The sequence below is a fragment of the Xenopus tropicalis genome, chromosome 6 (genome assembly GCF_000004195.4).
Source record: "Xenopus tropicalis strain Nigerian chromosome 6, UCB_Xtro_10.0, whole genome shotgun sequence".
Classification (NCBI taxonomy): Eukaryota; Metazoa; Chordata; class Amphibia; order Anura; family Pipidae; genus Xenopus; species Xenopus tropicalis.
The window spans coordinates 18,917,817-18,945,559 of record NC_030682.2 but is presented as its reverse complement, the minus strand read 5'-3'; the positions used below and the strand labels follow the sequence as shown (position 1 = coordinate 18,945,559).

General features: G+C 41.4%; 1 protein-coding gene across 9 annotated transcripts in view; it reads left to right on the top strand.

Moving 5' to 3' along the window:
* dip2c (disco interacting protein 2 homolog C) overlaps positions 1-27,743 on the top strand; it is a 248,391-nt gene that overhangs the window by 186,339 nt on the left and 34,309 nt on the right. For 5 of the 9 annotated variants that reach the window (XM_031903460.1, XM_031903459.1, XM_031903457.1 and 2 more), the window contains 13 exons: positions 1,847-1,949; positions 2,112-2,176; positions 4,576-4,669; positions 5,978-6,097; positions 8,165-8,279; positions 11,438-11,577; positions 15,178-15,314; positions 16,207-16,415; positions 20,570-20,684; positions 21,328-21,529; positions 21,655-21,764; positions 26,900-26,911; positions 27,051-27,131. In XM_031903460.1, the coding sequence (XP_031759320.1) occupies positions 1,847-1,949; positions 2,112-2,176; positions 4,576-4,669; positions 5,978-6,097; positions 8,165-8,279; positions 11,438-11,577; positions 15,178-15,314; positions 16,207-16,415; positions 20,570-20,684; positions 21,328-21,529; positions 21,655-21,764; positions 26,900-26,911; positions 27,051-27,131 (1,503 nt within the window). 9 annotated transcript variants of the gene reach the window in all.

Here is a 27,743-nt window from a genome sequence, read left to right as displayed (position 1 = left end):
CCCCTTATTGGGGGCAGAACAGCCCTATTGGGTTTATTTAATGGTTAAATGATTCCCTTTTCTCTGTAATAATAAAACAGTACCTGTACTTGATCCCAACTAAGATATAATTACCCCTTATTGGGGCAGAACAGCCCTATTGGGTTTATTTAATGGTTAAATGATTCCCTTTTCTCTGTAATAATAAAACAGTACCTGTACTTGATCCCAACTAAGATATAATTACCCCTTATTGGGGGCAGAACAGCCCTATTGGGTTTATTTAATGGTTAAATGATTCCCTTTTCTCTGTAATAATAAAACAGTACCTGTACTTGATCCCAACTAAGATAGAATTACCCCTTATTGGGGGCAGAACAGTCCTATTGGGTTTATTTAATGGTTAAATGATTCCCTTTTCTCTGTAATAATAAAACAGTACCTGTACTTGATCCCAACTAAGATATAATTAATCCTTATTGGAGCCAGAACCAGAACAATACTATTGGGTTCAATTACTGTTTAAATAATTTTATGAGCAGACTTAAGTTAGGGGATCCAAATGACGGAAAGACCCCTTTTTCGGAAAACTCTAGGTCCCGAGCATTCTGGATAACGGGTCCCATACCTGTAGACGTATAATTTACAGTAACAGGGCACGGCTGCTCCTCACTATTCTGTCACCCCCATAATTCTGCCTGCTACTTTGTGCCTCGTGGTCACCAAACTTCTTGGTGGCTTCCAATATCCTTACAATATATGTAGGGATTGCTGTAGGGCTACATTACCAGTAGACATTTGGCTTTATAGCCTACTTAAAAACACAATAAAAGCAGGGAATTAAAACAATCCCATTCAGCTTTACTGAGGCGGCTTTGGTTCCTTCTGGGCATGTAATCTTCTTGGAAGCCGAATTAAAAATAGAATTTATTGGCATGTTCCTTATTCTGGGATGAAGAAACAGCCCCTTTAGTGCTAATTAGCTTTGCTAATATATGATGCCATAATATGAATTTTATTGGGAATAACAATATTCAACAAAATTTCTCTCTTTAAAACTGACGGCTTGGTATAAAAATGGAATGCTCTACAGTAGCAGGCCTGCCATGTTAATCATAAGCTTTCTAATCTTTAGTTCCTACTGGTTCTAAATCTTAAACTGGCCATACACGCACCAATGATGTACGATATTTGATGCGTGTATGGTGGATTGACGAGATGACCGATATCGGCTGATTCGTCGATCATCCGTGTTAAAAGATTTTTATTGGGCACCATGCAACCGCGCCCGAGAAAAATCTACAGTACATTGAGGGCTGAATCGGCAGGTGGAGGAAGAATTCCTGTTGTTTCTACCCCCATATCTGACAATTCAGCCCTGAATGTCGATGGGGGAAAACAAACAATCTTTCCTGGGACCGATGGTCGCAGGAAAGATTGGAATCGCTACATGTATGGCCCCCTTTAGCTGTGCCACCATTCTACCTAAATCTCCCAGCACCATCGGCCATGATATCTGGTTCTTCTCTGCCACTTCCTTGGCTTCCAGTAGGGATGTATGACCACCAAACAGGAGCCGGCTACACCCCATTATTGCTCAAACAATAACGAATAAAGCCTTTACAGCAGATAAAATAGCGCATTTTATTTCAAAAGAGAAAAGAAGTGGATCTTCTGTAGACAGATGCAGATCAGTGAGCCGTGAAGCAAGCTCCATCAGTTTCCTTGCGGGGCAAAGGGCACATTGTATGATTACATCGCAGTGTGCCCTTGCTTCGTGCCCTCTAGAAAAGTGTCTGTTTGTCATTTCCCCATGTGTCGCTTTGTTGTTTCACACGCTGATAGTCGCACATTCTGTTTCTGACAGTACAAAACCTGCAAAGATGGAAGCGTGCTGGGAGTAACTGTGACAAGAATTGCACTTCTCACCCACTGTCAGGCTCTAACACAAGCCTGTGGATACACAGAAGGTAAACTCTGCTACCTACCTGATCCCGTGTCTGGGGAGTACTGCAGTGGGGCAGATTTGTACCCTTTTGCCACATAACCCTGGAATCATTATGTAGTTGTGCAATGGTACTTGCAATGTGTACACTAGTCTCTGACGGACAACTCTATATTTTCCTTGATAGCGGAAACCATCGTGAATGTCTTGGATTTCAAGAAAGATGTGGGGCTGTGGCACGGAATTCTTACGGTATGCCCTTTTCTGATTGACTGGTAGAGTCGGCTTGTATTTCTATTAACAATTTACCCTAAAATAAATGTTCTTGTGTGGTATACTCAGTGTGTCCTGGACGCTCTGATTAAACGTACACCACCAATAGCTGTACAGTCTGTGTGGGGAGATGAACATGTCATAGACTGTAGATCTTGGCTGTCTAACTGGAGGGCCATGGGCTGGATATGGCTATCCAAATGCTTTTTATGGCCCCCAGTTTTCTTAAAGGGGAACTCCATCCAAACACAACTTGAGCTTTTTGAAAAGTAAACATAATTTTGCAATATACATCAATTAAAAAATATATGTAATGATATGGTTTGGAACAGTTCCCTAAGCCCCCCGTTCCCCTGCTGATCTCGCTGACTACTTTGTGACTCAAATAAAATGTAACAGTAATTGATTGTCCTCAGCCTGCATCCTCCCAATCCCACAATTCCCTGCACACGTGATGCCAATAAGGAAAGGAACATCACAGTGCAATGCATTGTGGGTTATGTAGTTCCTGCATGGTCTGTAAGCTGTGGAGAAGTTGTTACAATTTGTAACATCAATGTTTTAGTCCCTCCTCCTCTGCCAGGATTACAAATGATGAAAAAAGTGAAAACAGTTTTGCAGCTGGATTTCAGCATATAAAAATGGTATTTATTCAAGAAACAGATTACAGTGATAGGTATATTAGGGGCTTCTGTGTTTGGAAGCCAGAGTCCCCTTTAAAGGCTCCATGGACTTTACTGTATGACATAATTATCTTAATGTAGTCTGGCCTTTGAACACATTATATGAGAAGTAATTGACTACATGTAATAAGTTGGACAGCACTGATCTATATCCCCTATATCACTTATAGCCCGCCACCTCTTAATGGTTGTTGACCACGCTGGAAGGCGGCTGGATATAATATGATGATAAATGATGCGTCCAGGCAATCGTGCTGTCACAATGACTTCATCTTAGCATCCCCATTCCCATGTGTGTTTAGTTCTGCAGAATGACTTCAGCCACTGCCCAGCACTTTAAAACCAGTTAAAATCATCGGCAGTCTATTATGTGTAGTATGGTAGTGTGTTGGGGGCATCCTTAATGGAGAAGGATCTAGGGGTTTTTGTAGATCACAAGTTGTCTAATTCCAGGCAGTGTCATTCTGTGGCTACTACAGCAAATAAAGTGCTGTCTTGTATAAAAAAGGGCATTGACTCAAGGGATGAAAACATATTTTTGCCGCTTTATAGGTCCCTGGTAAGGCCTCACCTTGAGTATGCAGTGCAGTTTTGGGCTCCAGTCCTTAAGAAGGATATTAATGAGCTGGAGAGAGTGCAGAGACGTGCAACTAAACTGGTAAAGGGGATGGAAGATTTAAGCTATGAGGTTAGGCTGTCGAGGTTGGGGTTGTTTTCTCTGGAAAAGAGGCGCTTGCGAGGGGACATGATTACTCTGTACAAGTACATTAGAGGGGATTATAGGCAGTTGGGGGATGTTCTTTTTTCCCATAAAAACAATCAGCGCACCAGAGGTCACCCCTATAGATTAGAGGAACAGAGCTTCCATTTGAAGCAGCGTAGGTGGTTTTTCACGGTGAGGGCAGTGAGGCTGTGGAATGCCCTTCCTAGTGATGTGGTAATGGCAGACTCTGTTAATGCCTTTAAGAGGGGCCTGGATGAGTTTTTGAACAAGCAGAATATCCAAGGCTATTGTGATACTAATATCTACAGTTAGTATTACTGGTTGTATATATATAGTTTATGTATGTGAGTGTATAGATTGGTTAGTATAGGTTGTGTGCTGGGTTTACTCGGATGGGTTGAACTTGATGGACAATGGTCTTTTTTCAACCCTATGTAACTATGTAACTATGTGTCCCAGCCAGGGCCGTCACCGCCAGCCTGCGTGCAGAGGGATCCGAAGGGAATTACTGATGTTAAACCCAATAAACATCAGCGCTACTTTTACAAGTGGCCTTTGGATTTTACACTTCCCAGAAGTGAGCAGTAAATTGGCACCTACAGAGCAATAGCCGGAGTTTTTATTGCCTGAGTCTTTAATCTGCGGCGGAATTTATTCCGCTATGTAAATTTCAATTTCTCTCTATGAATACTAGAAAACAATATAAAAACATTTCAGCGGAAAATAAATGTCCCCTACGAAGGCGCGCCATGCCTGGTGACGATATTACGCAGTGTCTTATATCCTAGAAATGCGCAAAATAAATCACGGAGCTCCGAGTGCGGCTGTAATATGCCCCTAAATTATGATGGACATTAACCTGGAGAGCATCCAAGCATGTGGCGGGGAAGGCATAATGGGACGTACAATTCCAATGTGTGCTCATAAATTGCTCTGGAAATGATGTTTCTGTTGCTGTATTTTTATTTTAGAGTGTCATGAACATGATGCATGTTATTAGCATCCCGTATTCCCTTATGAAAGTCAATCCTCTGTCGTGGATACAGAAGGTCTGCCAGTACAAAGGTAAGTTAATAGAACCACTTGTGCCGGTAACATCTTGTTCTAGGGCAGGGTTCTCACACTGTGAGGCCAGGAGAGAGTAACTATGCGCTTGACGTTAGAAAAAATTTCAATTTTTTGTGGAAAACTGAAATTTAGCTCTTGAAGATACCAAGGTTGGCTTGTAGACTCTTCATGGAAAGCTAATCTAATATAAGGTTCTTATAGCATGAATGGAACTGGGGAGAACTGCTTGTAAGGCTCTGCTGTAGTTCTGGTGAGGCCCAAGTGGACTCTTTGCTCCTCAAACATGATTTTTTTATGGGAAACATGTATAAAGCAATCATGATTGTAGGCATATGTAAAGCTCATTGTAATTTGGGCAGTGATAAGTCAGATGGGTGAAGCCTGAGAGTTGACCATGATAAGTAAATGTAGTGTGGATGCAAATCTCTTGGATTTAGCCAAATAGGCCAGAATACTTGATCAGGGGCATAATTATAGAGACAGCAGACCCAGGTGTTGCTGGGGGTCCCATAAGCACAGACGGCACCATGTAGGTCAGACTTATTAGTAGTGTAAGTCCGAATGTTTTGAAATAAATCACCCCAAGATTTATGTAATAGGGTTCAATTACACTAATTATATTAATTAAAGGACAAGGTAAGTCAAGTTCTCTAGGTGGTTGCCATTGGGATGGGAACTCAGATACCTGACATGAGATTTATGTGAGGCTGGGGCTCCTTTTTTAAAAAAAAAAACGCACCAGCTTAGGTTGATTTGATCTTAGTTTTTGGAGCACCCGCATTACACTGCTACTGGGAACTGGCACTTACCTCTCAGTGTCACCCACTGTTGCCTGCAGCACATAATATCCTCCTATTTGTGTCTGTAAGTTACCCTCCCATTTAGACTGTAAGCTCTACAGGGAAGGGACCTCCATTCTCTTGTCTCTTGGACACTTAGCTCTGGGTGATCTTTAATGCAAATGTAATTTACTGTTATTTGTATCTATTATTGAAATGACCCCCTATTTGTTCTATTAATGTATTATTCTGTTGTATACATAAATACAATATCTATCTGCAATCACACCCTCACTGGCACTCACAGTAAATTTGACCTTTATTTGTCCTTTATTTAGTCTTAACCTAACTCATTAGGTTTAGAGATGCGCCGAATCCAGATTCAGTTTGGGATTCAATCCAAGATTAGGCCTTTTTGGCAGGATTCAAATCCAACAGAATCCAAGCGCGGCCGAACCGAATCCGAACCCTTATTTTACGTGTCCATATTTTCTCTCTTACTAATAATAATATTGTCTCTCCTTAGCTAAAGTTGCTTGTGTAAAATCAAGGGACATGCACTGGGCGTTGGTGGCACACCGGGATCAAAGAGATATCAACCTCTCCTCACTACGCATGCTGATTGTGGCCGATGGTGCAAATCCCTGTAAGTAAATGCCACTAAATGTCACTACAAAGTTAACTTTTAGTATGATGTAGAGAATAATATTCTGAGACAATTTGAAATTGGTCATTTTCTATTTTTGTGTTGTTTAATTACTTAACCATTTGTTTGGAAACTCTCCGTTTTGGAGTTTCAGCAGCTATCTGGTTGCTAGTGTCCAAATTACCTTGGCAACCAAGGAGTGGTTTGAATGAGAGACAGGAATATGAATAGAAAAAAGAAGAAGAAAAGTAGTAATAACAATAACATTGTAGCCCCTCAGAGCGTTAGATTTTGGTTGCATGGGTCAATGACCACTATTTAAAAGCTGGAAAGGCAAATAATTCATAAACTGTAAAAAAGGAAGACCACCACCCTTTAATTTGATATCTATATTCCAATAATGATTTCAAAAACAAGGTCTTACAGTTGTTCGAGGGTGTATGAAGGATGAGAGGCAGGGGTAGAGCCTGAGTGTATTCTAAATTTTTTAAATTAAATATTGAACCCATTTACAAAGATAATATGTGGATAGAAGTTAGGAAATATTATAGGGTATGATGCACAGGCAATATTTAACCACAATGAATTCCAAGAGAGAAGGGGTAAGGGGCAGGCATTGAGCGGTGGATCTCCATAGGTAGACTGCTTGGCTGGATATTCCCTATAATTGGTTGGTGTCACAAGGAATGAGAGCATGCTGGGATCTCGAGCGGTCTCTCGGCATGGGGCAGCGACTCGGCTTTGGAGTGATTTTGGCCCCGTGACATTAGCTTGATTGCATGGTCTTCCTTTCTGCACAATGGAGAAATAGAATCTCACTCGGTGTTGTCACTTACTATTTTTATAGCAGATACAACCTCCTGAGAAGCCCAGAGGGGCACAGATATATTTCTCCCCAGTACTGCTTACTATATATACCCATTATACGCAACATGACATTGGAGCAGTGCAGCAAAACAGAAAATATTATTGGTTTTTTTTGTTTATTTCAGACATGTCAAGATTGTAGAGAAAATAAGGCTTTAAATTGGCACATTTACAGATTTCTATTGGGACACTGATTCTAGTGGTGGCATTTGCTAATTCAAATCAAAAACTGTATGAAAAAATAGAAAGAGGAGGAGTAGATTGGATTGTGGTGATTCCAACAGTGATAAAATGACGAAGAGTGCCACTGAAAAAATTAATAATAATAATACAAAAAAATAAATTATATATATATATATAAGAAGAGAAGAGAATGACGGCACTCATAGGGTTCTCACAATAAAGGCAAAAATGGAAAAAGCTTTGCAGATGCAAATGGTGAGATATTGATTCATTGATTGAGTCAGGGAATCCCTGATGAAAGTCCCAGTACAGGACTGAAACGTTGGAATCAATAAATCTCACCATGTGCAACTGAGAAGCTTTTTCCATTTTTGCCTTTATTGTGGGAGCCCTATAAGTGCCGTCATTCTCTGCTCTTGTTAATATTTTACCACAAGCTCTGGCACCTAGGTATCGTTACATGTTGATGGTGTGCTCCCCAGTGTGGGCTTCTGGACCATTAACTAGCATCCCATGTAAACAAACAATTTGTTTTGGCTATTTTGCTTTTTTAATGTGGCCATACATGTTCCAATTACGATCTGCAATCCTGCAACCATTGGTCAAACTTGACTGTTGATGAATCACCCCCTCAATGTGTGGGTTAACTACATTAAATCCTTATATGTAATTTTATCAAAAATGTCCAAAAAGCATTGTACAAAAACCAAGGTACATGTGGAACAGTAGCATTGATTTAACTGAATTGATTCAAATGAAATACAAGACAGGTGGTATACACCAACCCTTGCTTACAGTTCTCCCCCGTCTCTTTATTTTACTGGCTTGTAAATGCTGAGAGGAGATGAATGCGCTTCTAGTTTATTCTTTAATCCAGTGTGGCGCCCGGGGAGAAGTCAAGAGAAGAACCACTCGGAAAGTTGTTGCTGTTCTTCAAAGAGTCCTTTATCATTGTGTTCAAACGCCACGATGCTTTGATGGCTCTCATAGCTTCCTCCAATTGTGCTTTGTCTCCAGGGTCCATTTCTTCTTGTGATGCTTTTCTCAATGTCTTCCAAAGTAAAGGTCTGCGGCAAGAAGTCATTTGTCCCTGTGCCAGTTCACCAGAGGCTCTTACTGTCGCCATAAGGAGGTACTGTATAATATGCACTTAATGAGACGGTGTCAAGTGTAGGCGCCTCGCATGGGTTCTAAATAATACAGCTCATCAGAATATTTTTTTGCTATTGCCTAATCGCCATGTGGAATTAATGGCCCTGGGTGGTTTTCTTTTTTATGGTTAGTTGCATAAATTGACAATTAAGGAGAAAATGTGATGCATTTTTCAGTGTCATTGGCAACCTGCAGATTCTCCACTTACTGGGCAATTAAGGCCTCTCCTGACTCTTCCCGTGCTGTGTTTCCAGCCCTGCTCTTTTTGTGTTGTTACCTATTTAGTTTCCCCACTCTGGGAATATAATGCTGGGTCGGAGTACTCCATTCTCTATCTGTTGTTTTATTTCCAGAAAGAAAATGAAAAGGGTTTCATGCTGTGCGTTCAAGCACACTCCCCACTCAAATGGCATTAACTGGTTAGCGTTAGGCGATACATCATTTCCTAATGTGTCTCTGCCTCCATCTGCTGCTGTTAAAATACATCTAGAAATCTAGAATTGTACATTAGGCAGGGAAGTGGTCTCCTTGTGATTGTTCTGCGGGTCAGTAAGAGACATTAATATGCCATCTTAATCTATACTGTGAATAATGATGCTCAACATCACATGGTGAGGATAGCAGCCAATTGTACCTGGTTAAATACTATCACCAGCTGCTTATCCCACCCCAATTATGTCCTTACATGAAAATAGTATGTTTTAACATATGAAGGCTTAGGCAGCAGCTCCCTGTGGTGGGCCTCTCAGGTTGTGTTGGGCCCATTGGTCAACTTCCTCTGCAGGAGACATTGGCAACAATTAATCCTTCATTTTGCCTGTCTGTGTGTGCAAACCCTTCATCATGTGTGTGTATAACCTTCATCATGCCAGCCTGTGTGCCTCAGTCTCAGAGATCACCTGACAGGAAATAATTTAGCTCTTTCTGTAACAGGAAGTAGTGTGGGAGCAAAAGGCAGAAATTTGTCCATCAACTGTACCCCCAAAATGAATACGTAACCAAGCCAAACTGGAATATATATATATATCAGTAAATATTGCCCTTTTACATCCTTTCCCTTGAGCCGCCATTTAGTGATGGGCTGTGTGCTCCCTCAGAGATCAGCTGACAGGAAATAATGCAGCTCTGACTGTAACAGGAAGTAGTGTGGGAGCAAAAGGCAGAATTCTGTCCATTCATTGGCTGATGGGGCCTAGCATGTATATGTGCCTTGGCTTGTTTGTGTGCACTGTGAATCCTATGATCCCAGGGGGCGGCCCTTAGTACTTAAAATGGCAGTTTCCTATTTAGGATTACCCAATGGCACATACTACTAAAAAAGTATATTTTAATGAAAATGGTTTATTTAGATGAAGCCGGGTTTTACGTATGAGCTGTTTATGCAATATATCTTTATAGAGACCTCCATTGTTTGGGGGTATAGTTTTCCTTTAACCTGTGTGACCTATGTGTATATGTGCATCCCTGTGTAACCCTCATCATGCTAGTTTTTGTACATCCTTTGTAATGATAGTCTGTGTATTTTTGTGTGTGTGTATAACCTTCATGTGTGTAAATCTCATGAACATGAAGCCACATTACCTATATGAATTATATTACCCTTTGTGTGTGTAACTGTCATCCTGTGTGTATGTGTGTGTAACTGTCATCCTGTGTGTATGTGTGTGTAACTGCGTTGGTGCCTGTTACAGATACCACTTGTGTTTATCACGTTTCTACTTAATGTTTCCTTCTGTTAATTCCTTGCACCCCAAAGCCTTTCATTGGAAAAGTTCACCAGCTGTCAGTATAGAGCCGGCTCTCGCTTTAACCTTTAATTGAGATTTATGGCTGCAGATTGTTTTTGGTAAAGAACCGCTTTGCAAGAGACGGAATCACTTTCCAATTCAGCCTGTGTCATATGACCCGTTAGAAGAATGCAAATAATTAGCCCCGAATGGAAATGCTAGGCATGCTGGCTAAAAATTACACAGCGGAACCTCCAGGGAACTGGAAAGATGCTGAGTGGTTTTTCTTTCTGTTCCAGCTGCATTTTCCTGGGCTATTTAAGTAACTAGATATTCTCTGCGTGTCATTGTACTTCATAATCCGCAGTGAATTGCATTATCTTCCAATTTGCAGTTTACAGGGAAGTGGGAATGGAGTAGGTCTGCTCACCCCAGAAAATCACTGTGACATTTCAGTGCAGCTCAGCTCCCAAGTAAGGCAGTTTATATACATTGACTATGTGGGTATGCAGAGAGAACTACCAATATAAAAGAAACACTAGTGCAAATGAGGGATCCAAAGTATTCAAAATGCATGTGGGGTTCCCAAACAGCTCCCATCATAGACTCCAGGGTTATACTAGTGCAGAGGTCTGAGAGGAAGGCATTTTCCACTAGTGGACAAAAGTGCAGGCAGTGTTGCCAACTGATATCTTATATTAGTCTAGAGCAGTGGTTGGTGGACTTTCAAGCCCCCCTTGGAGGTCTAACCTTGCCAGCACCAACTTTCCATATAATGACCAGTCATTCAGACACTGTTCTACATATACAGATCAGCAAATAATTGTTTGTCCCAAATCCCACTCTGTTTGACCTTCATGCTTAGGTTCTAGTAGTATCTAGAAGAACATTGTTCTTGCTGTTATACTAATATCTACAGTTAGTGTTAATGTTTGTATATATAGTTTATGTATGTGAGTGTATAAATTGGTAAGTATAGGTTGTGGGTGCTGGGTTTACTTGGAAGGGTTGAACTTGATGGACTCTGGTCTTTTTTCAACCCTATGTAACTATGTAACTATATAGGCAGTGTCTCCACCTGCACCCTGGCTGGTATTCTGGCCACTGCTTTAAATCCCCAGGGAATCCAGACATACAATTGGGGAACCCATGATCTAGAGTGTAAGTAGGCTGATCATAAAGCAAAGTCTACTAAGAACTTTACAGAGAATGTTCCCTTCGTTGAGCAGCGGTACATAAATGCCCTATAAAACCTAAATATGTGTAAGGCAAGTTATTACATGGGTCTGTAGGGATTTCTTTTTTTCTTCACCATCCTTCTAGTGGGTATGATCTTGCTAATGTTATCCTGTTTTGTCTTAGTGATGAATATTAATTTACTGTATTAGTCATTTGTTGACTTTTGTTATAGGCCAACTGATGACAGCAACCAGCCTCCAGGGAGGGGGGTTTTATCAATGCAAGGCCTCACCTATGGCGTCATTAGAGTGGACTCAGAAGAAAAGCTCTCTGTACTGACAGTTCAAGATGTCGGGACAGTAATGCCTGGTGGTAAGGGAATTAAACAGTTGCTTTTCTTATTTTCACCAATAAAACTCAATTTGCACATTAAAGGCCCTTAAAAATTATAATACATAGTCAAAATGACTAATTTTAGTGTTTCCAATGCTCAGAGAAATGGTTGCAATACATATAAATTGTTTTTAGTGAGAAATAAAAAGAGTACTTATAAGTAGTCCCAACGGACAGGCGATTGGGAGAGCCCTTCAAAAGGACCAATACGTTGCCAAATTGGTCAGCCTTTGTCTATGTCCTCATGTACGGCCATCATTAGATTAAAAGACTAAATTTATATATATATATAAAACTATGATTGTGTGTGGCAATTGGGTTGCCGCTTCATTCTAATATTAAATCCGTTTGCCTACAAGTCTAATTAGCAATTAATTTAGATGCATATTGCATGCACCAGCAGTCAGCGGAATGCATCTGAACTGTTTGCTAATTAGACTTGTATAATGTTAATATGCAGCTGTTGTTAAGAGGCCTATATGGCAACCCTATGTATGGCTGTGCTTAGCTGTTAGTGTCGGGGGATACTGGGAGTGGGGGTATCTGCACAGCTTGTGCCCCTGCATGAGAGAAGGTAGGGAGATCTTATCTGCTCATTCAGCTTTAAATGCCTTCTGTATGCTGATGATACGCAAATATACTTTTTTTAAACCCTTCATTAAGGGCTCTGGCACACAGGGAAATTAGTCGCCCGCGACAAAACTCCATGTTCGCGGGCGACTAATCTCCCCGAGTTGTTATGACCCGCCATGGCGGGTCATGGCAACTCGGGGAGATTAGTCGCCCGTGACAAGGGAGATTTGTCGAGGGCGATACAGAAGGCATTTCTGATTTCCCAAAATCGGCGAAAAAGACTCGCGAGTCTTTTTCAGCGATTTCGGGAAATCGCGCCGCCGCGTGTGCCATCCCGCCGGCGACTTACATGTTCGCCGGTGGGATCGCGGGTCATGGCAACTCGGGGAGATTAGTCGCCCGTGACAAGGGAGATTTGTCGCCGGCGACTAATCTCCCCGTGTGCCAGAGCCCTAACAGTTGAAATTGAAATCTCTACTGCCTCTTATCAATCTCCAACTGGATGAACCAACGCCACCTCAAACTGAACCTAACAAAACCTGAACTGATCATCTTTCCACCTAAGCCTGGTCCTACTTCCCCCGTTACTGTCTCTATTGATGGCACGCTTATTAACCCTGTCAGCATGTGGTTTGGGGGTGATCTGAGACCTCTCTCCTTCTCTGACCATATTAACACCACTGTCAAAAAATGTCATTTGTTCTTACGCAATGTTGGCAGAATCACTTTTGCTCATGCATGCTCTCATTCTATCCTGACTAGACTACTGTAACCTGCCACTAACTGGCCACCACAACTCCCATCTCTCCCCCCTACATGGACAGAATTCTCCTCCTCTCATCAAGGAGAGTTCAGGCCCTTCCACTGCTAAAGACCTTAAGGTGGCCATACACGGGGCGATTCTAGCTGCCGATATTGGTCCCTTAGACCGATTCAGCAGCTAATCGGCCCGTGTATGGGCACTAATGACGGGCCTGCCCGACCGATATCTGGCCTGAAATCGGGCAGATATCGATCAGGCAGGTTAAAAAATGTAGTCGGATCGGGGACCGCATCAACGAGCCGATGCGGTGCCCCGTTGTTGGTGCCGACTTCTCCTATACCCGTCGTTTTAATTCGAAAACCGAATTAGCCTGATATCGCCCACCCATAGGTGGGGGATATTGGGAGAAGATTCACTCGCTTGGCGACATCGCCAAACGAGTGGATCTGAAAGTGCATGGGGACCTTTATCATGATTTCCCATTAAAGGAGAAGGAAAGTCAAAGTCACTTGTGGGTGCCAAAATGTCGCTGCAGGTACCCCGGGCTGGTGCTGTTTTCTCCTAACAGGGGCACCAGCCCGGGGTACAAGGTAAGCGATTAAAGTCACTCTGGGGTGCCTAACATTTTGGCACCCCCAAGTGACTTTGCCTTTCCTTCTCCTTTAAAACAAGAATAACTTACAAACTCCTTCTCTTAGCCTTCAAAATCCTCCGACCCTCTGCTTCTTAACTACATCTCTTCTCTTGTGTCTTCATATGTTTCTGGCCGACTCCTCCACTCCTCACAGAGCAACCACTTGGTTGTTTATTCATTTATTGTTCTGCTGTATAGTGCTACATAAGTAGTGCTATATAAATAACAATATACATACATAGCAATCATGCTATTGGAATAATAATGGTCATGTAAGGCCACAGACCAGGTTGCACCAAGGGGATAAACGGCATAAATGACCTTACCGTATAGTTTAGCAAAAGAGAAGGCTGAGTTTACACAACAGAGATAACAGCTGCTCTCTGCTCCAATCTCATTTGCTTCCTGGAGCCCATGGTCGCCTTCCTTTCTCCCAGTAAATTAGCCTTCTAGGCAAATCTTCATGACTATTTACTATGCTTGAGCATTTCATATCTGAGACATTGAATGAACGCGCATTGACTGTAACTATAAATACACACTGTACAGGAAAATCTGTTCATTAAAATTTGGGGGTTGGGTATCACGAACCTTACTTAATTATGAATTGCAAACGAGGTAACAATTTCTACCCGATTATTAATTATCCACTTCATTGCAGTGCAATGTTTCCATATGAGGCGAGTTAAATAAACTATTATTTCTTGCCTCAAAGGAATACATATCATTTTCCACTTTAGTGAGTATTCGTTATTTAGCTATTGTAACGAGCGTGGCAAGCCTGGAATTCTTTAGCTGCTGTTTTGATTCTTTTTTTAATTGTAAAAAAGTTGAGCTGCAATCACCGTACAGGCATTAAGAGCTGAAGGGAGTAGCCTTGCATGGACCAACTATGCCTTTCAGTTGACCTCCATTGTATTATGGATACAAAGTGGGATCTGAAAGTGGTTTCTGCCATAGTCACAGAGTTACATGCAATGTGTATACAGTACCATAAATGTATTACGTACACAGCCCGAGCCAGAAATGAGGAATGGGCTCCTAAAACTCTTCTGTTGTTGGATATTTCTTTTGACGTATTGTTGTCCACAACGGTTTTGTTCTTTACCTTTTTGGAACTAATTTTTCATCTCATCTTTCATCATCCCTTCCAACATGGATATCCTAGAAATGTCAGTTACAGACTCATTTTCACTAGGTTAGGGGCCATTCACATTGGGTCCACTGGAAGGTCAGTTTTATCTTGGGCTCCACTCATCTCCATCAGTTCCCAACCAATCCTGAAACTCTGTGGTTGAAGCAGCAGATTGAACCCACTTGATCCTGGCTTAAAGTCTTCTCCGTCTCTGTTGGACAGTTCAGCATATTGGAAGACTAGAATAATACTAAAACAAAAAGTAAAAGAAGCATATTGAGCAAAACTATATAAAAAGGGGGCAACAATTCAACAACTGGACCATTAAATACATAATATAATATATAATGATTGGCTAATGAGGTAACATAATTATATCCCCTTTGGAGCCCCTTACTCCTTCCTATGTTTAGCTTCAGTCTTGTTTATAGTTGAGGATTAGGACTTCCCTAACCTACATTTTTTTCCCTTTAGCTATTATGTGTTCAGTGAAACCAGATGGGATTCCACAGCTGTGTCGGACGGATGAAATAGGAGAACTTTGCGTCTGTGCTCTTGCTACGGGTACATCCTATTACGGCCTTTCTGGCATGACCAAGAACACATTTGAGGTAAGTTGACAGAAGGACACCACAGGCAATCATAAACAAGGACAAAAGTGGGTTAAAGAAAAATGTTCTTGGGCAGGAAGTTCCAGAGGAGCTTGTTATTGTAGGTGCAAAGTGGCTTATCTGATTAGAAGGGGGGTGCATACCTCGGGGCGCCAGCTGGTTATCATAATACAAACACAGGTTTAAATCACTTACCAATGCATTGCGTATGGAGCTGTTATTGTTTTATGTTGTTAAACGTATCCACTGGCCCATAGGGATCATTGCATGAATAAATCTTAAATGGTAATGAAGAGATTGTGCCTTTCGCTAGCAGCTTTTGTACCATGTTGGGGTGGCTACATCCAACAACCAGTTGGAACACATATCATTGCTATAAAGTGACTGTCTATTTGCATGATCTGTGAGGTTTGACATTTTTGGTTGGTTTGGTATTGACAGTCAATCATAAGTCTCCCTGTAGTGCCTTCTGAGCAATATTATGGAACATCTTGTTTATTTTGTATATGAGCAGTACAAGAAGTACCAGTCTTTTGCTAGGGTAAAAGGGACACAGGAGCATTGTTCAATCTGTCAGATCCTGAATCTTGGGTGATGAAAGCTTCAGACCAACTGCATTAGAATTCTGTGTTCTCTTCTTCTGCTTGGTCTTCTACCTAACCAGTTTATGTGCCTGGGCAAGCCTGTTAATGTTTGACTACATTTGGTCTTGAGAAAAAAAAGTTATCCTTTGGACACATTCATTTAATTGACATGAGGGGTCTATAGATAGCAGAGCTGAGAACACATAAAATAATTGGATATTGCTTGAATTACTGGGGGCTGCCAAGTTGTTAGGTTTCCCCCAATGATTTTATTCACACTGATATTTATATCTCTTTTCATTTTGAAGGTTTTCCCAATGATGAGCTCAGGAGCACCAATAAGTGAATATCCATTCATTCGGACAGGCCTTCTGGGATTTATAGGACCAGCTGGGTTGGTCTTTGTTGTGGGGAAAATGGACGGTCTAATGGTTGTCAGTGGGCGGCGGCATAATGCTGATGACATTGTAGCAACTGCGCTGGCAGTGGAACCGATGAAATTTGTTTACAGAGGAAGGTATGTTCTGATTGGAGAATATGTTTGCATTGAATTTATCCCTATAATAAATGTATGAAGGTACTACAGGTATGGGATCCGTTATCTGGAAACCCGTTATCCAGAAAGCTTCGAATTACGGAAAGCCTGTTTCCCCTAGACTCCATTTTATTCAAATAATTCAGATTTGTAAACCTGATTTCCTTTTTCTCTGTAATAATAAAACAGTACCTGTACTTGATCCCAACTAAGATATAATTACCCCTTATTGGGGGCAGAACAGTCCTATTGGGTTTATTTAATGGTTAAATGATTCCTTTTTCTCTGTAATAATAAAACAGTACCTGTACTTGATCCCAACTAAGATATAATTACCCCTTATTGGGGGCAGAACAGCCCTATTGGGTTTATTTAATGGTTAAATGATTCCCTTTTCTTTGTAATAATAAAACTAAGATGCTATAGACACTCATTATTTATTGGGCTGGTGGGGGCTGTTTGGGCCTCTGTGTACTTGAAATGCCAGGGCCTATTTTCAATCTCAGTCCAGACTTGGACTGTTACCTCCCACAGGGCTCCTATGGCCAGCTGAACAGTTCATAAATGGCACTCTCAGTAAGCCTGTAAGGGATATAGATAAGGAGATTACTCCTGACACTCACACTTACAGAGATGAGTCCATTGTTTTGCTGAGAGCAAGCGTCTGTCAGTCAGAGCTGACTAATAGAACCCAGGTTTTGAATGGCTCAGTTGCCATGGCACCCATGTGTACTACCCATGCATAAAATACTATGCACAGATGCTGTAATGAGAATTAATTTTTATTACACTATATTTAATTAGATATAAATATTGATTCACTTAAATATTTAAACACAAACAGCTCACAACTCTGGTTTAAATTTTTAAAAAGATTCTGTCACGGGAAAACATGTTTTTTTTCAAAACCCATCAGATAGTAGCACTTCTCCAGCAGAATCCTGCTTTAAAATCTGTTTTTTAATAGAGTAAACAGATTTTTTTTTATATTTAAAGGAGAAGGAAAGCCACTGAGGCATTTTATTCCCAATAAATTAGTCGCAGTAGTGCAAGCTAGAATGTTATATTTATTTATTCTTTGGAATACTTTACCATGCCTAAGTCAAAAGCCCAGATGCTCCCTCTGTTTGTTTAAGGTTTTTGCTTGGTCTGATTTTACTTACAGGCAGCAGCAGTGCAGGCAGGGAACAGCTCTAAGCTCAGATTACAGCAGAGAAGGGAGGGGGAGAGAGCAGAAGGGAGGGGGAGGAAGAGAAGGCAGGGGGAGAGAGGAGCAAACTGAGCAGACTCATCATATTCTTGAAGGATTTTGCAGAGAGCAGGAAGTCTGACACAGAAGTTCATATATACAGGATAGAAGGAAAGAAATATTGTGTTTGTTTACTGAGGCAGCAGTTCTGTAAGTGTTTATGGCTGCATTTACATGGACCTAATAAAGCTCACTTAGTTTTTACCTTTCCTTCTCCTTTAATTATGACATGGGCTAGACATAATCTTAGTTTCCCAGGTTCCCCTTAGTCATGTGACTTGTGCTCTGATAAACTTCAGTCACTCTTTCCTGCTCTACTGCAAGTTGGAGCTGGGTCTCAAACACCGATGCAAGCCCTATACACATGTAGTCGCAGTGAGAGGGAGAGCATTTGCAGGGGGCAGTAGAAGCCAGGGGTGTAACTAGAGAGGAAGGAGATTGTGGGGGTTGCGGGGGTGGGGTTCTCACCTTGCCTCTATTTACATTGGTTTAGCCCAACCAACTAAATACTCCTTATGTTATCGCAAAATTTTCACCTTCTTCAGTATAATATTCAGCTAATTCTTTCCAGCTTCATCACTTCGCCCTACAGTCTCTGTACATGGGGTTCCTCAGCAACTGCAGTGGATTTATGGTTACCCTATACTTTTTAGCAATATTGAACTACAACTTGAAGTTCTAATTGTCTAGACTTTATTAGTATAGGGGCCACTAGATATTCCACTCCAATGATTCTAGACCTCGCTGTGGCCTTCAGTTCCTAACGCATCTGCCTGGGAAGGATTCCTCTACTGTCAGGGAAAGTTATGGAAGTTCTTTATGAGGCAAATGGTGATGAGTGAGTCATTTACTGGGATCTAATTATGGGCTGATGGCTTTCTAGTAAGAAATTGCATCTATAGTTGCCATTATTAAATTCATTCACTTGTGCAACTTAGCCGGCCAGTGATCTGATTGTCGGCTGTGATCAGGATCTTTCTTCCTACCTTGAAGTTTAACCCTTCTTGCCCCAGCGCAGTGTATGTATGAACTTGGACAGTTTTCAGAGTTCCATCATGACCAAAGTAGCAGTGTGACTATGAAACCCGTCAGCGTCTTTTCCCACTTGGAGTCTTATTTTTGAATTAATGAGTAGAATACGGGTTTGGGACCTGTTATCCAAAATGCTTGGGACCCAGGGTTTTCTGGATAAGAAGTCTTTCCATAATTTGGATCTCTATGAACATTAATTAAACCCAATAGGATTGTTTTGGCTCCACTAAGGGGTAAAAGTTGGGATCAAGTACAGGTACTGTTTTATTATTACAGAGAAAAGGGAATCATTTAACCATTAAATAAACCCAATAGGGCTGTTCTGCCCCCAATAAGGGGTAATTATATCTTAGTTGGGATCAAGTACAGGTACTGTTTTATTATTACAGAGAAAAGGGAATCATTTAACCATTAAATAAACCCAATAGGGCTGTTCTGCCCCCAATAAGGGGTAATTATATCTTAGTTGGGATCAAGTACAGGTACTGTTTTATTATTACAGAGAAAAGGGAATCATTTAACCATTAAATAAACCCAATAGGGCTGTTCTGCCCCCAATAAGGGGTAATTATATCTTAGTTGGGATAAAGTACAAGCTACTGTTTTATTATTACATAGAAAAAAGGATCATTCTTAAGAATTTGAAGTATTTGGATATATTTGCAGCCCGGTGCATTGTGGGGAAAACTTGTCTGCAATTGCACTTTACCCACTGTATCTGCAGACATAAATGAGCCCTTACAATTTTTTTATTTTTGGGTAAACAGTAGCAACATTATGGCCTCAGACTGGCTGGAAACTCAGTGAAGATATAGGTTAGTGTCAGGGCAATGACACACAAGGAGATTAGTCGTCCGTGACTTTTGGCTTTCCGAAGTTGCCCAAAGTTTTTTAGCAAGGCAACAAATTTCCAACTCGGTATATACTGTATATTGTATATTGTATGTTATATTCCTTTAAAGAATAGGGATAGGTGTAGCCTTGGAACCAAGCCATAACCAGTTCTATAAAAAGGGAATCACATGGTAATCAATACAGATTCCCCTACAGGCTTACAAGGGATGCTGGGATGCCTCCACATTTGAATAATTTTTAGCACATGGAGCACTTTAAAAGACAAACCTTGTACTCTGGCAAGCTTTGCTCAATGAAATATTCATGCCAGCGGATACATTGCACTTTATGTGGAAAAGGAAATAAATATTATGAGCCCTAGAAAGTGCAAAGCAAGTGACCTGAGAATGTGCCGCTGCTGTTGGTGTAATTATCCTTATAATGGTACATCTGCAAAATTAATTAAATTGCCTTCAGTAAAACAAAAGTAGAACAGTTTAAAGGGATGTCATGCATAAAAGTGATATTGGCCAGACACATCCAATAAAAGCCTCAAATTAATTTCTGTGTTCAGTTTTTTTCATTATATATACCGTCCCTGAATCCAAATGTGACTGCAGCAGCCGAGCAAGGCGATGCCAAGGTGCAAATATGGTCTGAGCCATTCTCTGCTCAAGGGTGTGTGTGCCACTTATTGAAATGAATGCTTCTCTATAGTTCCAAAGCTGCCTCAGTTTTATTAGATATTGGTGGGACATCTCCACATTCCTGCAAGTGTCACAAGCCTACAAGCGACAAAAAGTCGCGGGAAAATATGCTCGGAGCTTTCGAACGAACGCTTGGGGCATAAATGTGCCCCTAGATGTCTCACTCTGACCACAGTGGGACATCCAAGCTTGAGACAACTTGCAGGGATTTGGAACTGTCCAACCAATATCAGCCAGTATTTCTGACAAAACTGCTGACCTTGCCCAAGACTTGAGCATCTTCCCAACCAACCAATCTCATTCTCCTTCTGCAGGATAGCAGTGTTTTCTGTGAATGTGCTACATGATGAGCGAATCGTTATTGTCGCAGAGCAGAGGCCGGATTCCACCGAGGAGGACAGTTTCCAGTGGATGAGCAGAGTTCTTCAGGTGCAGAGTCCTTTCCTTTGCAGCTTATGGAAAACACATTGATTTCTATGGTGTGGGTTTCTATGGTGTAGCCATGGTGTATTCTGGCAAAATTGCTGTATATACAGTATCAAGTTCAACCTTGTGTTCTAATGAAACTTTCTACTTCTAGCTGATTGTAGGCAAAAACTCCTTCCAAAGATGACTTTAATTTGCCTTGGTGGTGGTGGAATTCCATCCCTACCCCTATTGGGCAATCATACGAGTCCCTCAGATTTCTACTACCCAACCCTTTCTTAAACCTATATAATATATCTGCCTTACAACTGTTTAGGGAGACATTTAGCAATGGGGTAATGGTTTCCAGCAGTGCTGTCCAACTTACTACATGTAGTGGGCCAGTTAATATCTATATGCCATATAGTGATGTCTGTAGAGCCACTGGGCAGACTTGGGGCCATACAAATGCTATAGATGCTGGCTGCGAGCCTCCAGTTGGACAGACTGGTTTACAGTATAGCACAGATGTTAGTCCTGACAAAGGGCCTGCTGTTGGCTATCAGTATAAACATTACTGTGCATTTTGTGAGGGGGGGGCATGATTTATTGATTCTTACTAAAGTGGTTAATAGTTGTTAAATTATTTTTTTTTCTTTCTGCTCAGGCTATTGACAGTATACACCAAGTTGGGGTGTACTGTTTAGCATTGGTACCAGCAAACACACTCCCCAAAACCCCTTTAGGTGGCATTCACCTATCAGAGACCAAGCAACTGTTCCTTGAGGGATCACTTCATCCGTGTAACGTGCTGATGTGTCCGCACACATGTGTAACAAACTTGCCTAAGCCAAGGCAAAAGCAGCCAGGTAAGAACAGGGCACTGCTGTATCCAGACTGTTACTGATGTGACAGTAACTCCACATTTCCCTGATGCCCTGGAACATCATATTCACTTCAGTGGGCTTGACCAATACTCTTTCCTCTCTCTTAGAAATTGGCCCTGCCTCTGTGATGGTGGGGAACCTGGTGTCTGGTAAAAGAATTGCACAAGCGAGTGGACGGGATCTGGGTCAAATGGAAGATAATGATCAGGCCAGAAAGGTAAATATAAGATAAAATATACCTTCATTTTAGGTACTGCTATAAAGTTAAATAGGCTTTACAATTGCATCTTCTTTCATTTTTCTACAGTAGAGAATTCAGCCATAGTGAGACTATGGTAACAAGGCTGGCAACTTGGCCAGCAAAATTATGCTTGATGCTAATGTCAAAAATAGGTTTAGGAAGGCTGATATTTTCCCAAAAAGTTGTCAGCCCTAATGGCAGTGCCTATTTAGCTGTGCAAATATTCTCTCACTTACAAAGGCCCCAGATGCAAGTCCTAGAGCACTAAGGGGCGCAATGTTCCTACCCATTCCACTCTTCCATTCTCTGTTCTTGGAGTCAAGAGAAAAATGACTGTCATGGCGATGTCTGTAAAGGTTTCATTCACCAGGTCCTGGTATACAATATTTAGGTATTGGACTGAGACTATTCAGCAAGTCCAGTTGCTTTAGACATGTCACTAGATACTGTATGGTGGCTTATTTAATGTTACAGCACAAAGTGGAGGTGGTTGTTTTTCAACTAAGAGTCTGAAGACCACTGTGCTCATACGAAGGAGACATTTGACTAATTCAGTGGCCACCACAGCAGCATATAATTTCCTTTCATAGGCCTTGCTGTAGTTGTGTCTAGTTGACTTGTCCCAGAGAGGCCACTGTTTCTCCGTGTAACTGGCAGTTCCTCTCGGGAGTTGTTTGTGATAGTGGGATTGGTATATCCAGCAGCCATGATCTTCTCTATCATCGACTGAGAAATAACTTACAAATAGATCAGATCTGGTTAGTATTTTTGCAGAAGGCACATAGATTAACAGAGGGGAGGCGAGATGATGTATCTAATTGAGAAATCTAAAAAGATGTGACTTTTTTTCCTGACAATCTCTTTATTTGTTATGCTTGGTCGAAGGCTATTAATAATAGTTAAACAGATATGTGGTCTGTAATCTTAAGGTTGCCAACTCACTTGAAAAATCAGGGACTCTAAAGATATGGAAGTTGCTTAGACTTTCAGCCTGGACTTTTAGGGCAAATAAACCATAACCTGTTACTCATCCAGAAACATATAGCCAGCCCTCTGTCTAACCCATGATGTGGCGTTGACCAACTGCTAGAAGCACCCTTGTACCAGTGCTTTGTCTAACTCATGTTCTGGAGTTCACCAGCTGCCAGAAACGATAAAAAGCCATGTACAGAAAAACAAGGAGATTGATTTTCGACCTGATATAGATCAGGGAGGGCTGCCAGGTGACCCCATACACGGGCGGATAACCTGCCAAATCTTTTAAAAGTTTCTTCAACCTTCAAAGCATAGGCATTGAACAGTATATTTACTACTGGTTCATATTTGTATTGCTGGTGGCCATGCAGGCCCAAGTACAAACCAATACTGGGTATTCCCACTGACAGAACAGCCAGATATAACTAAAACGACACATTGGTAAAGTTTAGGAAATGCCTGCACTGGTTTCCTGCTGTGGATTTTATATATTTAGATCATGCCTAAGTATAATAGAACAATAAATGTAACAGCCAGCAGCCCAGGCCGTGACTGTGACAAGTTAATGGTTTCTGGAGAGAGCTCCCGCAGCTTTCTGTGCATCAGTCAAATGCTTAAACAGAATGTATTATCCCAGAGACTACCTTTCTAATGATTTAGATTCATTTCATGGACTTCATTCAAAAATCATTTTAGCAGATGCCAGATTAAAAGAGATTGTTTTAATCCCTTGTTTCGTAGAACCCCATGCAGGTTCTGCGCTGGTGCTTTTGTGCTGATCATGGAGCCTCTCGTAACCCCCCACAAGATAAGCACAGCAACAAGAGTGGTAGCCATACAGTCAGTGTAGCATAAGCATTAAGTATTTTCACCCCAAATCTCATCCTAATTGACCTACTAGTCAATTAGGATGAGCTACTAAGTAGCAGCTACTTGTCATGGCTACTACATGCCAGAAAATACCCTGCCATAGACAATACTGAGAATTGCCTCTTCTAAAACACACATTTTAGGGCTCTGGCACATGGGGAGGTTAGTCGCCCGCGACAAATCTCCCTGTTCTCGGGCGACTAATCTCCCCGAGTTGCCACCAGTTGCCATCCCACCGGCGAAAATGTAAGTCGTGGTGGGATGGCACACGCGGCGGCGCGATTTCGGCAAATAGCCGAAAATGCCTTGCGAGGCAACCACGGTAGGATGGCAATTCGGGGAGATTAGTCGCCCACGAACAGGGAGATTTGTCATGGGCGACTAATCTCCCCGTTTGCCAGAGCCCTTACAGTTATCAGTAAATGATTAGCATTGTCTGTTTTAGTAGCCACAACAAGTAGTTGCTACTACTTGTTCACCCTTAAGCTGGGCTACAGGTGTATCTAGGAGAACAAATAGTCCAGCACTTTCCCAGTGGCTAGGACTCACAGTAGTATAAAATGACTGGATGCCCCAGCAGCCACTGGGAAAGTTGTTTCTGCTTCAGAGAGGATTCACCACTTCTATATTGTCACAATGACCTAGTTAGGCAGATGCTAAAAGCACTTGAGATAAAGACAACTAAAGCAATAAACCAGATCTTAGGTATATGTTCCTGCCATGTATAACATTCAGGAGTCTCCCCTATGCAGATTTTTCAATTATAGGACATGCATTAATTAATTGAGACTTAGTGGCTTTGAAATTATGTTTAGTTTTCAGAAAGCTTAAGTTGTGTGTTGGATGGAGTTCCCCTTTATCTTCATTCATTATTTTAACTGCATTAGAGCTATTTTTATACTTAATCCCAGTGTGTCAACGTCTTTAGCCAAAATTATTGAAAAAATAAGTCATGCCTAACAGATTTGTAGCCTTAAGTCTAATCATCTTTTCATTTTGCATGACTTGGGCTAAGGTCAAGTGGAGTTAGATCTATCTGATTTGTTTTTTGGCAATAAGTCTGAATGAGTCAAAGTTCTGTGCAGAGGAAAACAGCGAAGAGCCGACTCCAGCCAACCTTGCTACACGGCCAAGTACATATTAGCACATCAGTGCTTGTCATATTCAGCAGCGACACTGAGCAGCCACCTCAGCTTAGTCACATCAAGATAACTACATGAGGATTGTGATAGAACACAGAATACACAGACGGCCCTTCCTTGTGTCTTGTTTGTCTGGAATATAATGAAACTAGAAAAGGGTTGCATAAGTATAGGAGAATAATAGGATTAGCACAAAGCCACTGTCATCTGCAGAGTTATCCCAAGGGTGACTGATCCTCCAGAAATATTGGACTTCTGCTCTTATGAGGTGGATAGTCCTTCCCATTAGAGAAGCAGAAGGGGACACAAAGTGTGGAGATCAGTGGTCAGAAAATTGCACGTAGTAGTGGATAATGTTTTATTACTAGACCAGATAAGCTTGAGAGATTGTTTAGTAGCAGAGAGATTAGGAGCTAGCTTGATGGAACATGGGACGGAATTCCATAAGGGCTCTAAAACGGCCCTAAAACGGCTTCACCTCCGTCTATGAAAATATAATGGGTGAGTTGTTGAGGATCAGACACACTTGTTAAAGCCGCACACCTGTTAATGTTATACTCACTGCACTAGTTGTGCAAGCCGTCCGTAGGACTGGCAGGTCCTTATCCTCAATCGAAATGTTTTTGCAACGGAGCCGTACACACAAACATATGCAGTCGGGGAGCTTACACCATTGTGACCACCTTGATCAACGTTTCGGGGGGGATACACCCTCCCTTCGTCAGGATACAATTCAAAGTGCGCACCATACACTTATAGCAAAAAACAATCTGCCTCCCTTTACCCAATGAGTCCAATAGGAAACCAAGGTCAAGTAGGTTACCTGAAAAAAAAGGCATTTCAAAGTGCACATTTCTTAAACCCCTTTACACAGCAGACTGTATATTTAATAACACTCCCGCGCTATCTCACAAGAAGGGATAGGGGAGAGGGAAAGTGATTAGAAAACAGTTACCTAAATTGTAAGTAAAAAAGATTTTTTTTTTATACTCAGTACCGGCGGGGCTATAACCTTTTAACTCTAGTACATTCTTAATCCCCCACCAACATTTTCTTATCAGTTGAGGATCAGATCATTAGAAGAGTGCAGTAAGTTCCCTGGGAACTTGGAGACAAGTTCATAGATATAAAGGGGTCAAATAAAAGTTGTCAACTGCTTTAAATGTTAGGATCTCTAGTGTGACTTAACCTGAAAAGAAACTAAATCCAATGTAGGCATGGCAGAAGAAGAGCAGTTGGTGGAGGTGTATGAGCCTGGCTCATTTACTATGGATTGGAGTGGAGGGAGTCTCTCAAGGCTGAGATTAGCAGTTCCAATATAGGTTTAATTAAAGATCTTACAATGTTCTACAGTCTAAAGCAGCGCTTCTCAACCTGTGGGTCGGGACCCCTTTGGGGGTCGAACAACCCTTTCACAGGGGTCGCCTAAGACCATTGGAAAACACATATTTCCAATGGTCTTCGGAATAATTTTATGGTTGGGCGTCACCAAAACATGAGGAACTGTATTATTGGGTCGCGGCATTAGGAAGGGTGAGAACCGCTGGTCTAAAGCCAATTCCTCCTTATGAGATCCCTGATTTACACCCTGGAAGTAACCAGTCAGTAAAGAAATTAGTGTTTTTTGAATGGTGGTCTTTTAAAAATGCTGGAATGAGACAAATTAATGACTGAGTTGGACACTTGACTAAATCAGGCCACTTTTTGCAAGATTCCTTAAATGCTTAGTAATTCGCCAAGGAGGAACCTTAATGTTATGTGACTTTAGATCTCAAGATTACAGAAGCCAAATTTTTCCCCCATTTCTTGCTGCTTTGTCAGTTGAACACATTTAAGGTTCGGATTTGGGTTCACCACTTGTCCAAAGCTTTCAAAGAGGTCCAAAATGTCCAAATCCAAAAATGACAGATTCATGTCTTTCCTCAAAATTGTAAATGTATTAAACCATTCACAGAGATGGGCATCTTGGCATCCGACTCAATATACAGTAATGGGCATACAGTAAACATGGTTCCGCTGTGCCAGATAAGAACTGTGTGGGATCAAATGACTGTTCTGTGTATGTTCTTTACCCTCATGGCTAAGAGCATTTTTTTCTGTTGCTTTCACCACTTACAAATGGAGGTGTTACGTCAGGTGAGACATTTCTATATATCTCTCTAGGATATAATGAGAATATAGTAACAAGCACTTGATATCAGAGCACGAGCACATTCTATTCCCATCTCTGTATTCATATATTAATGTTTCTCTCCCTTTTCCTCCTTATGATAAGTTCCTGTTCCTATCAGAGGTTCTGCAATGGCGAGCGCAAACCACTCCTGACCATGTGCTTTATACACTACTAAATTCAAGGGTAAGTCATTTCATCCATTGCTATCAACAAGGGCACTTTTCTTTTCATTGGTGATGGGTTGACAGGGGTATGTTGAATGGGAGTGGTGGGCACCATGCCTTGGGCCACTGATCTTAGGGTGTATAAAACATTAGTCAAACAAAGACCTCTAGTCTTATCAATGAAATCCCTAGACCCAAATATAACTGGAATGAAGAGGACTTGTCAGAAAAATATTAATATATTGTCCCAATTTAGGTTTAGACTAAAACCAGCCATTATTGAGGCCCCCATAAAGCATCTCTGCTTCTGTTTTTATTAAATACGTAAAATAAGTAATGGACGCGTCCTATAGGTTGTTTCCCAGTAGTACAGTGAGAGGTGAAGCAAATCACAGCTCTGCCCTTACAAAAGGAAATACGGACTGCAGTTCCCTATCAGGTCCAGCTGGCTGCTTGGAGGTTGGCTGGGATGCTACTGTACTAAGCCCTGACTGCTGACTTTTCTGAGGAGCCAGGGAAAGCAGCCAGCCAAACTGGAATGACTGGGCATTACTAGCAAGATTTTGGGGGAATATAAAGCAACACAACATTTAAACTTATAGTTTGAAGGCACATTCCTTTTATTTTTAGA